This window comes from Haliotis asinina, chromosome 5, assembly GCF_037392515.1.
Source record: "Haliotis asinina isolate JCU_RB_2024 chromosome 5, JCU_Hal_asi_v2, whole genome shotgun sequence".
NCBI classification, from domain to species: domain Eukaryota; kingdom Metazoa; phylum Mollusca; class Gastropoda; order Lepetellida; family Haliotidae; genus Haliotis; species Haliotis asinina.
Window position 1 is genome coordinate 77,229,747 of NC_090284.1, and position 12,298 is coordinate 77,242,044.

Below are 12,298 nucleotides of genomic sequence, written 5' to 3' on the forward strand. Positions count from 1 at the left end.
CTCTGGCCACATGATACACAAGTATATCATTATGTCCAGTCAGAGCGAGAGATGAAAATATATTTCTAACGTACTAACACAAAGAGACAACATTTCAAGCGTCTATTCATCCCAATATCTACAACACTTTCTCAGCTCGGATGAAAGCCGTCTCACGAAGGTCTACAAAGCAGCAGGACTCGAGCCTCCGCGAGCCTCCGCGAGCCTCCAATCCATACGAAGTGAGAACACTTGCATTGACGTCGACACACACTCTACACGGAAGACCCGTGAAGGTCCCAGGGTAGAACAGGACTTCAGTAACCCATGCTTGCTATAAAAGGCGACTGTGCTTGTCGTAAGAGGCGACTAACGGGATCGGGTGGTCAGGCTCGCTGACTTTGTTGACACATGTCATCAGTTCCCCATTGCGCAGATCGATGCTCATGTTGTTGATGACTGGATTGTCTGACCCAGACTCGATTATTTACAGGCCGCCGCCATATAGCTGGAATATTGCTGAGTGCGGCGTAAAACTAAACTCACCCTCACCCTCTACACGGAAATTGCTCGTTACCAACTATAATGGAAGGCTGCTTTTGGAAATCGAATACGGTGTTTGCCAGTCACTACCTACGAGACATCGCCATGGAGGTCGCTGGCATTCACCAGTTTCGGCCACTTGTTGTTGCCCAACAACATGATGGTTCCAGAAAGGCGTTGACCTCTACCCGCCCTTTTATCACGTGACTTGTTAAGACCAGGACACTCTACTTAGTATAATGGTTGAGAGACCATGCGCTCGTCTTGACCACTGTAATTCCCGTGTCGGGCTTTGGAGATTCGGAGAGAGTGGGCAGGCATGGCGGGTCGTGTGACCGTATTGACGGGAAAGGGAGGTTCCCGATCGGTGAGTGTACGTTCGCTTCAATTAGAATTGACCTTCAAGGGATTTCAAGTGTTTCACTGTCTTCACATGGAGGGAGGAGATAAACATAATAAGCAAGGTAAGTATAAAAAGTCGATTTTATTAAGAAAATTACATGTTTCTTGCAATGAGTGTGTCAGGCACGGATCATTCACTCCCAGAGGCACGTTCTGACTTTAGGGACCATGGTCATCTGTACATTTAGTGAATGATCTAGATCATTATTAAGATCAACGTAGTGCACATAGTAAAGAATGGGTCTCCGTGGAGAAGTGGCGCCATTGTAATGTGTGCTTTTCTTACCACTTTGCTATTCTCCTCAAGTCCATTTCTATGTGACAGAGACGAAGCGACGTATCTAGAAACAAATGTTTCTACTTCACGTCAGATATATGATGTATTATATTACGAGCGTTTCTTTGCCTCAGGAAATAATCTACTTAAAAGGTTTTCCTCTGAGAAGTTATTTACCTAACAACATTTTACTGCATTCGTAACACGCCCCATTTTCTGTTGCAGTTTTGTGCCCGGCAGGACAAGAAGAGTCTCCAGTGGGTTCTAAACGCTGTTCACCTTGTCCTAGGGGCAAATACAGAGATAGTTCCATGCTGTTGAGATTCCAGCCATGCCAAGCATGCCGTACTGGGTTCACCACGATGACCAATAATGCTACAAATGAAACCGACTGTTCCATCAGTAAGAATACGACATTGTCACATGTGTTTATCACGACACAGACTTCTATGTGTTATGCGTCAGAGAAGGGAAATGCTTACTGCCTGAGGGAAAGAAGGGATGATTAGTGATGGCCAAATGTTGTGACTTTACTCTCTATTTCTGTGTTTAGCAGGGCAGAAACATTACAGTTTCCTTATCTAAAGATTCACTTTAATTATTACAGCAAAAGTTAGTTTACGCCTTTCACACTGTTACAAATAAGTGCTGTTTTTTTCATTTACCCATTTATGATTATTCTATTTACACAGGGTAGCTCAAAATGCTGTCATCAACATTGCCAAGAAACTGATTAATTAACATACTTTTATGAAAAAAGAATCTTAACATACATGTATTTCTTGAGGGCATATGACTGATTAGAACATGACGTTTTTGCTCAATTAAAGTAAAACCATCACTTTTCCAAAACATGATTCTCCAGGAAATGTTTGGTAAATCACAGAGGGCTGTTAAAACCACTTGTACAGAGTAAAAGGTCAGGATCTGTCTAGCACATAGAATAGAACTGTTACCGAATGCTGTCTTGACAGATGTTTTGATAGGTCTTTGCTGACGTTCTGCGTGCAGTTCCTGTAGTACCTGAGGTGGCGGATTACGCTGGCGCATGCATGTCCCATAAATGTTCAGTGGGGACGACTCGGGTGGTCGAGAAGGCCATGATAACGTCGTTTCGCTTGAGGACGTCTCGTGCAAAGTGGGGTGGAGTATTAGCATGCTGGGGAGATCCATCGTTGACGCTGATGAAGGGAACGACGTAACGTGGCAAAATCTCTTCTCCATAACGAGCCCCATTCAATGCACCTGTCCTGTGCAGAATAGTGGCGTTGAGCTTCTGTCAGTCTGAGCATTCTTTTGACGTCCTCAGTGTCTTTAAGCAATGCGTGTAGATTTCCGCAGATGTGGTCATGGGCCTCAGCTCGGGGTGATACACAATTTCATTTTAATTACACGTTGGGTGCGCTTTAGAGACTTACTACAAATGTGAGTGTAACGTTTTTGATCAACGTTTCATTTCTTAACGTTTGGTCATCAGAAACCATTCTTCCACATGCTGGGATTCAGCACGGATTGATTTGTGTTAAATATTTCCCCTAACAGTTGTCAGGTTTCTGAATATGTTTATGAATTACATGATTTCCACCGTGTCTTCAGGAATTTGCACAGCAGGCAACTACAGAAATGAGACCGACAACAAGTGTTACCCATGTCCTGTTGGGCAGTATCAACCTCAGGACCTCCAAGATAAGTGTCTGCCTTGCAACAGCAGCTACAGCACCATCAACACCGGCACCGTGAACGCCTCTGGGTGTATCTGTGAGTTGACAATAACCAGCAGTCTTCACATCAGTTAATGATATCCGTTTTCCTTACTGTGAACGCCTCTCGGTGTACCTGTGAGTTGACAGTAACGAGTAGTCGCACCATCAGTTACTGATGTCCGTTTTCCTTACTGTGAACGCCTCGCGGTGTACCTGTGAGTTGACAGTAACGAGTAGTCGCACCGTCAGTTAATGATATCCGTTTTCCTTACTGTGAACGCCTCTCGGTGTACCTGTGAGTTGACAGTAACGAGTAGTCGCACCATCAGTTAATGATATCCGTTTTCCTTACTGTGAACGCCTCTCGGTGTACCTGTGAGTTGACAGTAACGAGTAGTCGCACCATCAGTTACTGATATCCGTTTTCCTTACTGTGAACGCCTCTGGGTGTACCTGTGAGTTGACAGTAACGAGTAGTCGCACCGTCAGTTACTGATATCCGTTTTCCTTACTGTGAACGCCTCTGGGTGTACCTGTGAGTTGACAGTAACGAGTAGTCGCACCGTCAGTTAATGATATCCGTTTTCCTTACTGTGAACGCCTCTCGGTGTACCTGTGAGTTGACAGTAACGAGTAGTCGCACCATCAGTTAATGATATCCGTTTTCCTTACTGTGAACGCCTCTCGGTGTACCTGTGAGTTGACAGTAACGAGTAGTCGCACCATCAGTTAATGATGTCCGTTTTCCTTACTGTGAACGCCTCTCGGTGTACCTGTGAGTTGACAGTAACGAGTAGTCGCACCGTCAGTTACTGATATCCGTTTTCCTTACTGTGAACGCCTCTCGGTGTACCTGTGAGTTGACAGTAACGAGTAGTCGCACCATCAGTTAATGATATCCGTTTTCCTTACTGTGAACGCCTCTCGGTGTACCTGTGAGTTGACAGTAACGAGTAGTCGCACCATCAGTTAATGATATCCGTTTTCCTTACTGTGAACGCCTCTCGGTGTACCTGTGAGTTGACAGTAACGAGTAGTCGCACCATCAGTTAATGATGTCCGTTTTCCTTACTGTGAACGCCTCTCGGTGTACCTGTGAGTTGACAGTAACGAGTAGTCGCACCATCAGTTACTGATATCCGTTTTCCTTACTGTGAACGCCTCTGGGTGTACCTGTGAGTTGACAGTAACGAGTAGTCGCACCATCAGTTAATCATATCCGTTTTCCTTACTGTGAACGCCTCTGGGTGTACCTGTGAGTTGACAGTAACGAGTAGTCGCACCATCAGTTAATGATGTCCGTTTTCCTTACTGTGAACGCCTCTGGGTGTACCTGTGAGTTGACAGTAACGAGTAGTCGCACCATCAGTTAATGATGTCCGTTTTCCTTACTGTGAACGCCTCTCGGTGTACCTGTGAGTTGACAGTAACGAGTAGTCGCACCATCAGTTAATGATGTCCGTTTTCCTTACTGTGAACGCCTCTCGGTGTACCTGTGAGTTGACAGTAACGAGTAGTCGCACCATCAGTTAATGATGTCCGTTTTCGTTACTGTGAACGCCTCTGGGTGTACCTGTGAGTTGACAGTAACGAGTAGTCGCACCATCAGTTAATCATATCCGTTTTCCTTACTGTGAACGCCTCTGGGTGTACCTGTGAGTTGACAGTAACGAGTAGTCGCACCATCAGTTAATGATATCCGTTTTCCTTACTGTGAACGCCTCTGGGTCTACCTGTGAGTTGACAGTAACGAGTAGTCGCACCATCAGTTAATGATGTCCGTTTTCCTTACTGTGAACGCCTCTGGGTGTACCTGTGAGTTGACAGTAACGAGTAGTCGCACCATCAGTTAATGATGTCCGTTTTCCTTACTGTGAACGCCTCTGGGTGTACCTGTGAGTTGACAGTAACGAGTAGTCGCACCATCAGTTAATGATGTCCGTTTTCCTTACTGTGAACGCCTCTGGGTGTACCTGTGAGTTGACAGTAACGAGTAGTCGCACCATCAGTTAATGATGTCCGTTTTCCTTACTGTGAACGCCTCTCGGTGTACCTGTGAGTTGACAGTAACGAGTAGTCGCACCGTCAGTTAATGATATCCGTTTTCCTTACTGTGAACGCCTCTCGGTGTACCTGTGAGTTGACAGTAACGAGTAGTCGCACCATCAGTTAGTGATGTTCGTTTTCCTTACTGTGAACGCCTCTCGGTGTACCTGTGAGTTGACAGTAACGAGTAGTCGCACCGTCAGTTAATGATATCCGTTTTCCTTACTGTGAACGCCTCTCGGTGTACCTGTGAGTTGACAGCAACGAGGAGTCGCACCATCAGTTAATGATGTCCGTTTTCCTTACTGTGAGCGCCTCTGGGTGTACCTGTGAGTTGACAGTAATGAGTAGTCGCACCATCAGTTAGTGATGTTCGTTTTCCTTACTGTGAACGCCTCTCGGTGTACCTGTGAGTTGACAGTAACGAGTAGTCGCACCATCAGTTAATGATGTCCGTTTTCCTTACTGTGAACGCCTCTCGGTGTACCTGTGAGTTGACAGTAACGAGTAGTCGCACCATCAGTTAATGATATCCGTTTTCCTTACTGTGAACGCCTCTGGGTGTACCTGTGAGTTGACAGTAACGAGTAGTCGCACCATCAGTTAATGATGTCCGTTTTCCTTACTGTGAACGCCTCTGGGTGTACCTGTGAGTTGACAGTAACGAGTAGTCGCGCCATCAGTTACTGATATCCGTTTTCCTTACTGTGAACGCCTCTGGGTGTACCTGTGAGTTGACAGTAACGAGTAGTCGCACCATCAGTTAATCATATCCGTTTTCCTTACTGTGAACGCCTCTGGGTGTACCTGTGAGTTGACAGTAACGAGTAGTCGCACCATCAGTTAATGATATCCGTTTTCCTTACTGTGAACGCCTCTGGGTGTACCTGTGAGTTGACAGTAACGAGTAGTCGCACCATCAGTTAATGATGTCCGTTTTCCTTACTGTGAACGCCTCTCGGTGTACCTGTGAGTTGACAGTAACGAGTAGTCGCACCATCAGTTAATGATGTCCGTTTTCCTTACTGTGAACGCCTCTGGGTGTACCTGTGAGTTGACAGTAACGAGTAGTCGCACCATCAGTTAATGATGTCCGTTTTCCTTACTGTGAACGCCTCTGGGTGTACCTGTGAGTTGACAGTAACGAGTAGTCGCACCATCAGTTAATGATGTCCGTTTTCCTTACTGTGAACGCCTCTCGGTGTACCTGTGAGTTGACAGTAACGAGTAGTCGCACCGTCAGTTAATGATATCCGTTTTCCTTACTGTGAACGCCTCTCGGTGTACCTGTGAGTTGACAGTAACGAGTAGTCGCACCATCAGTTAGTGATGTTCGTTTTCCTTACTGTGAACGCCTCTCGGTGTACCTGTGAGTTGACAGTAACGAGTAGTCGCACCGTCAGTTAATGATATGCGTTTTCCTTACTGTGAACGCCTCTCGGTGTACCTGTGAGTTGACAGCAACGAGGAGTCGCACCATCAGTTAATGATGTCCGTTTTCCTGACTGTGAGCGCCTCTGGGTGTACCTGTGAGTTGACAGTAACGAGTAGTCGCACCGTCAGTTAATGATGTCCGTTTTCCTTACTGTGAACGCCTCTGGGTGTACCTGTGAGTTGACAGTAATGAGTAGTCGCACCATCAGTTAATGATATCCGTTTTCCTTACTGTGAACGCCTCTCGGTGTACCTGTGAGTTGACAGTAACGAGTAGTCGCACCATCAGTTAGTGATGTTCGTTTTCCTTACTGTGAACGCCTCTCGGTGTACCTGTGAGTTGACAGTAACGAGTAGTCGCACCGTCAGTTAATGATGTCCGTTTTCCTGACTGTGAGCGCCTCTGGGTGTACCTGTGAGTTGACAGTAACGAGTAGTCGCACCGTCAGTTAATGATGTCCGTTTTCCTTACTGTGAACGCCTCTGGGTGTACCTGTGAGTTGACAGTAATGAGTAGTCGCACCATCAGTTAATGATGTCCGTTTTCCTTACTGTGAACGCCTCTCGGTGTACCTGTGAGTTGACAGTAACGAGTAGTCGCACCATCAGTTAGTGATGTTCGTTTTCCTTACTGTGAACGCCTCTCGGTGTACCTGTGAGTTGACAGTAACGAGTAGTCGCACCGTCAGTTAATGATATCCGTTTTCCTTACTGTGAACGCCTCTCGGTGTACCTGTGAGTTGACAGTAACGAGTAGTCGCACCATCAGTTAATGATGTCCGTTTTCGTTACTGTGAACGCCTCTCGGTGTACCTGTGAGTTGACAGTAACGAGTAGTCGCACCGTCAGTTAATGATATCCGTTTTCCTTTCTGTGAACGCCTCTGGGTGTACCTGTGAGTTGACAGTAACGAGTAGTCGCACCATCAGTTAATGATGTCCGTTTTCCTTACTGTGAACGCCTCTCGGTGTACCTGTGAGTTGACAGTAACGAGTAGTCGCACCGTCAGTTAATGATATCCCTTTTCCTTACTGTGAACGCCTCTCGGTGTACCTGTGAGTTGACAGTAACGAGTAGTCGCACCATCAGTTAATGATGTCCGTTTTCCTTACTGTGAACGCCTCTCGGTGTACCTGTGAGTTGACAGTAACGAGTAGTCGCGCCATTAGTTACTGATATCCGTTTTCCTTACTGTGAACGCCTCTGGGTGTACCTGTGAGTTGACAGTAACGAGTAGTCGCACCATCAGTTAATGATATCCGTTTTCCTTACTGTGAACGCCTCTGGGTGTACCTGTGAGTTGACAGTAACGAGTAGTCGCACCATCAGTTAATCATATCCGTTTTCCTTACTGTGAACGCCTCTGGGTGTACCTGTGAGTTGACAGTAACGAGTAGTCGCACCATCAGTTAATGATGTCCGTTTTCCTTACTGTGAACGCCTCTCGGTGTACCTGTGAGTTGACAGTAACGAGTAGTCGCACCATCAGTTAATGATGTCCGTTTTCCTTACTGTGAACGCCTCTGGGTGTACCTGTGAGTTGACAGTAACGAGTAGTCGCACCATCAGTTAATGATGTCCGTTTTCCTTACTGTGAACGCCTCTGGGTGTACCTGTGAGTTGACAGTAACGAGTAGTCGCACCATCAGTTAATGATGTCCGTTTTCCTTACTGTGAACGCCTCTCGGTGTACCTGTGAGTTGACAGTAACGAGTAGTCGCACCGTCAGTTAATGATATCCGTTTTCCTTACTGTGAACGCCTCTCGGTGTACCTGTGAGTTGACAGTAACGAGTAGTCGCACCATCAGTTAGTGATGTTCGTTTTCCTTACTGTGAACGCCTCTCGGTGTACCTGTGAGTTGACAGTAACGAGTAGTCGCACCGTCAGTTAATGATATCCGTTTTCCTTACTGTGAACGCCTCTCGGTGTACCTGTGAGTTGACAGCAACGAGGAGTCGCACCATCAGTTAATGATGTCCGTTTTCCTTACTGTGAGCGCCTCTGGGTGTACCTGTGAGTTGACAGTAACGAGTAGTCGCACCGTCAGTTAATGATGTCCGTTTTCCTTACTGTGAACGCCTCTGGGTGTACCTGTGAGTTGACAGTAATGAGTAGTCGCACCATCAGTTAATGATATCCGTTTTCCTTACTGTGAACGCCTCTCGGTGTACCTGTGAGTTGACAGTAACGAGTAGTCGCACCGTCAGTTAATGATATCCGTTTTCCTTACTGTGAACGCCTCTCGGTGTACCTGTGAGTTGACAGTAACGAGTAGTCGCACCATCAGTTAATGATGTCCGTTTTCCTTACTGTGAACGCCTCTCGGTGTACCTGTGAGTTGACAGTAACGAGTAGTCGCACCGTCAGTTAATGATATCCGTTTTCCTTTCTGTGAACGCCTCTGGGTGTACCTGTGAGTTGACAGTAACGAGTAGTCGCACCATCAGTTAATGATGTCCGTTTTCCTTACTGTGAACGCCTCTCGGTGTACCTGTGAGTTGACAGTAACGAGTAGTCGCACCGTCAGTTAATGATGTCCCTTTTCCTTACTGTGAACGCCTCTCGGTGTACCTGTGAGTTGACAGTAACGAGTAGTCGCACCATCAGTTAATGATATCCGTTTTCCTTACTGTGAACGCCTCTCGGTGTACCTGTGAGTTGACAGTAACGAGTAGTCGCACCGTCAGTTAATGATATCCGTTTTCCTTACTGTGAACGCCTCTCGGTGTACCTGTGAGTTGACAGTAACGAGTAGTCGCACCGTCAGTTATTGATATCCGTTTTCCTTACTGTGAACGCCTCTCGGTGTACCTGTGAGTTGACAGTAACGAGTAGTCGCACCATCAGTTAATGATATCCGTTTTCCTTACTGTGAACGCCTCTGGGTGTACCTGTGAGTTGACAGTAACGAGTAGTCGCACCGTCAGTTAATGATGTCCGTTTTCCTTACTGTGAACGCCTTTCGGTGTACCTGTGAGTTGACAGTAACGAGTAGTCGCACCGTCAGTTAATGATATCCGTTTTCCTTACTGTGAACGCCTCTCGGTGTACCTGTGAGTTGACAGTAACGAGTAGTCGCACCATCAGTTAATGATATCCGTTTTCCTTACTGTGAACACCTCTGGGTGTACCTGTGAGTTGACAGTAACGAGTAGTCGCACCATCAGTTAATGATGTCCGTTTTCCTTACTGTGAACGCCTCTGGGTGTACCTGTGAGTTGACAGTAACGAGTAGTCGCACCGTCAGTTAATGATATCCGTTTTCCTTACTGTGAACGCCTCTGGGTGTACCTGTGAGTTGACAGTAACGAGTAGTCGCACCGTCAGTTAATGATGTCCGTTTTCCTTACTGTGAACGCCTCTCGGTGTACCTGTGAGTTGACAGTAACGAGTAGTCGCACCGTCAGTTAATGATGTCCGTTTTCCTTACTGTGAACGCCTCTGGGTGTACCTGTGAGTTGACAGTAACGAGTAGTCGCACCATCAGTTAATGATGTCCGTTTTCCTTACTGTGAGCGCCTCTGGGTGTACCTGTGAGTTGACAGTAACGAGTAGTCGCACCGTCAGTTAATGATATCCGTTTTCCTTACTGTGAACGCCTCTGGGTGTACCTGTGAGTTGACAGTAACGAGTAGTCGCACCATCAGTTAATGATATCCGTTTTCCTTACTGTGAACGCCTCTCGGTGTACCTGTGAGTTGACAGTAACGAGTAGTCGCACCGTCAGTTAATGATGTCCGTTTTCCTTACTGTGAACGCCTCTCGGTGTTTCTGTGAGTTGACAGTAACGAGTAGTCGCACCGTCAGTTAATGATATCCGTTTTCCTTACTGTGAACGCCTCTGGGTGTACCTGTGAGTTGACAGTAACGAGTAGTCGCACCATCAGTTAATGATATCCGTTTTCCTTACTGTGAACGCCTCTCGGTGTACCTGTGAGTTGACAGTAACGAGTAGTCGCACCGTCAGTTAATGATGTCCGTTTTCCTTTCTGTGAACGCCTCTGGGTGTACCTGTGAGTTGACAGTAACGAGTAGTCGCACCATCAGTTAATGATGTCCGTTTTCCTTACTGTGAACGCCTCTCGGTGTACCTGTGAGTTGACAGTAACGAGTAGTCGCACCGTCAGTTAATGATATCCGTTTTCCTTACTGTGAACGCCTCTCGGTGTACCTGTGAGTTGACAGTGACGAGTAGTCGCACCGTCAGTTAACGATGTCCGTTTTCCTTACTGTGAACGCCTCTCGGTGTACCTGTGAGTTGACAGTAACGAGTAGTCGCACCGTCAGTTAATGATGTCCGTTTTCCTTACTGTGAACGCCTCTGGGTGTACCTGTGAGTTGACAGTAACGAGTAGTCGCACCATCAGTTAATGATATCCGTTTTCCTTACTGTGAACGCCTCTGGGTGTACCTGTGAGTTGACAGTAACGAGTAGTCGCACCATCAGTTAATGATGTCCGTTTTCCTTACTGTGAACGCCTCTCGGTGTACCTGTGAGTTGACAGTAACGAGTAGTCGCACCGTCAGTTAATGATATCCGTTTTCCTTACTGTGAACGCCTCTCGGTGTACCTGTGAGTTGACAGTAACGAGTAGTCGCACCATCAGTTAATGATATCCGTTTTCCTTACTGTGAACGCCTCTCGGTGTGCCTGTGAGTTGACAGTAACGAGTAGTCGCACCGTCAGTTAATGATATCCGTTTTCCTTACTGTGAACGCCTCTCGGTGTACCTGTGAGTTGACAGTAACGAGTAGTCGCACCGTCAGTTAATGATATCCGTTTTCCTTACTGTGAACGCCTCTCGGTGTACCTGTGAGTTGACAGTAACGAGTAGTCGCACCGTCAGTTAATGATGTCCGTTTTCCTTACTGTGAACGCCTCTCGGTGTACCTGTGAGTTGACAGTAACGAGTAGTCGCACCGTCAGTTAATGATATCCGTTTTCCTTACTGTGAACGCCTCTCGGTGTACCTGTGAGTTGACAGTAACGAGTAGTCGCACCATCAGTTAATGATATCCGTTTTCCTTACTGTGAACGCCTCTCGGTGTACCTGTGAGTTGAGAGTAACGAGTAGTCGCACCGTCAGTTACTGATATCCGTTTTCCTTACTGTGAACGCCTCTCGGTGTACCTGTGAGTTGACAGTAACGAGTAGTCGCACCGTCAGTTAATGATGTCCGTTTTCCTTACTGTGAACGCCTCTCGGTGTACCTGTGAGTTGACAGTAACGAGTAGTCGCACCGTCAGTTAATGATATCCGTTTTCCTTACTGTGAACGCCTCTCGGTGTACCTGTGAGTTGACAGTAACGAGTAGTCGCACCGTCAGTTAATGATGTCCGTTTTCCTTACTGTGAACGCCTCTCGGTGTACCTGTGAGTTGACAGTAACGAGTAGTCGCACCGTCAGTTACTGACCACCTATCATTACCATTTCCCAAACTACCAACGTGACTCTTTCTCCATATGGATACAGAACTCCTGCACATCTTCCATACATTTAGTCGACATGTCTCGGTCAGGAAGTGTTCACAGTCAAACAGTCAATGTATACGTCTGTTGCCACATTATGTGTTTACCTCTGCCACATGGCTATTGAAACCATGCTTATTTCCTTAAGAAATTTTAAGATGTCTTGTGACTCTTCCAGTCTTCTGCCCTGATGGCTATGAACTGAAAACGCCTGGCAACACGTACTGCACCCTTTGCCCACGAGGCAGCTACCGGTCCAACACAGACCTTCTAAGATTTAAGACCTGCCAAGCATGTGCAGACAGCACTAAAACAACAGACGACGTTGGATCAAAACTGCCAACAGATTGTAAAATCAGTTAGTATTCGTATATAAAGGTTGTATTGCGATTAGACTCAGTAAGTGTTAAAACACCGCAGTGACTTTATTACAGCAATATATT

The 12,298-nt window shown here is 46.5% G+C and overlaps 1 protein-coding gene across 1 annotated transcript in view; it reads left to right on the forward strand.

Annotated features, from left to right (window-relative positions):
• Positions 1-12,298, forward strand: part of LOC137285336 (uncharacterized) — a 135,010-nt gene that overhangs the window by 104,571 nt on the left and 18,141 nt on the right. Inside the window, exons 56-58 of the mRNA XM_067817701.1 lie at positions 1,427-1,603; positions 2,798-2,959; positions 12,034-12,213. Of these exons, the coding sequence (XP_067673802.1) occupies positions 1,427-1,603; positions 2,798-2,959; positions 12,034-12,213 (519 nt within the window). The remainder of the gene's footprint in view (positions 1-1,426; positions 1,604-2,797; positions 2,960-12,033; positions 12,214-12,298) is intronic.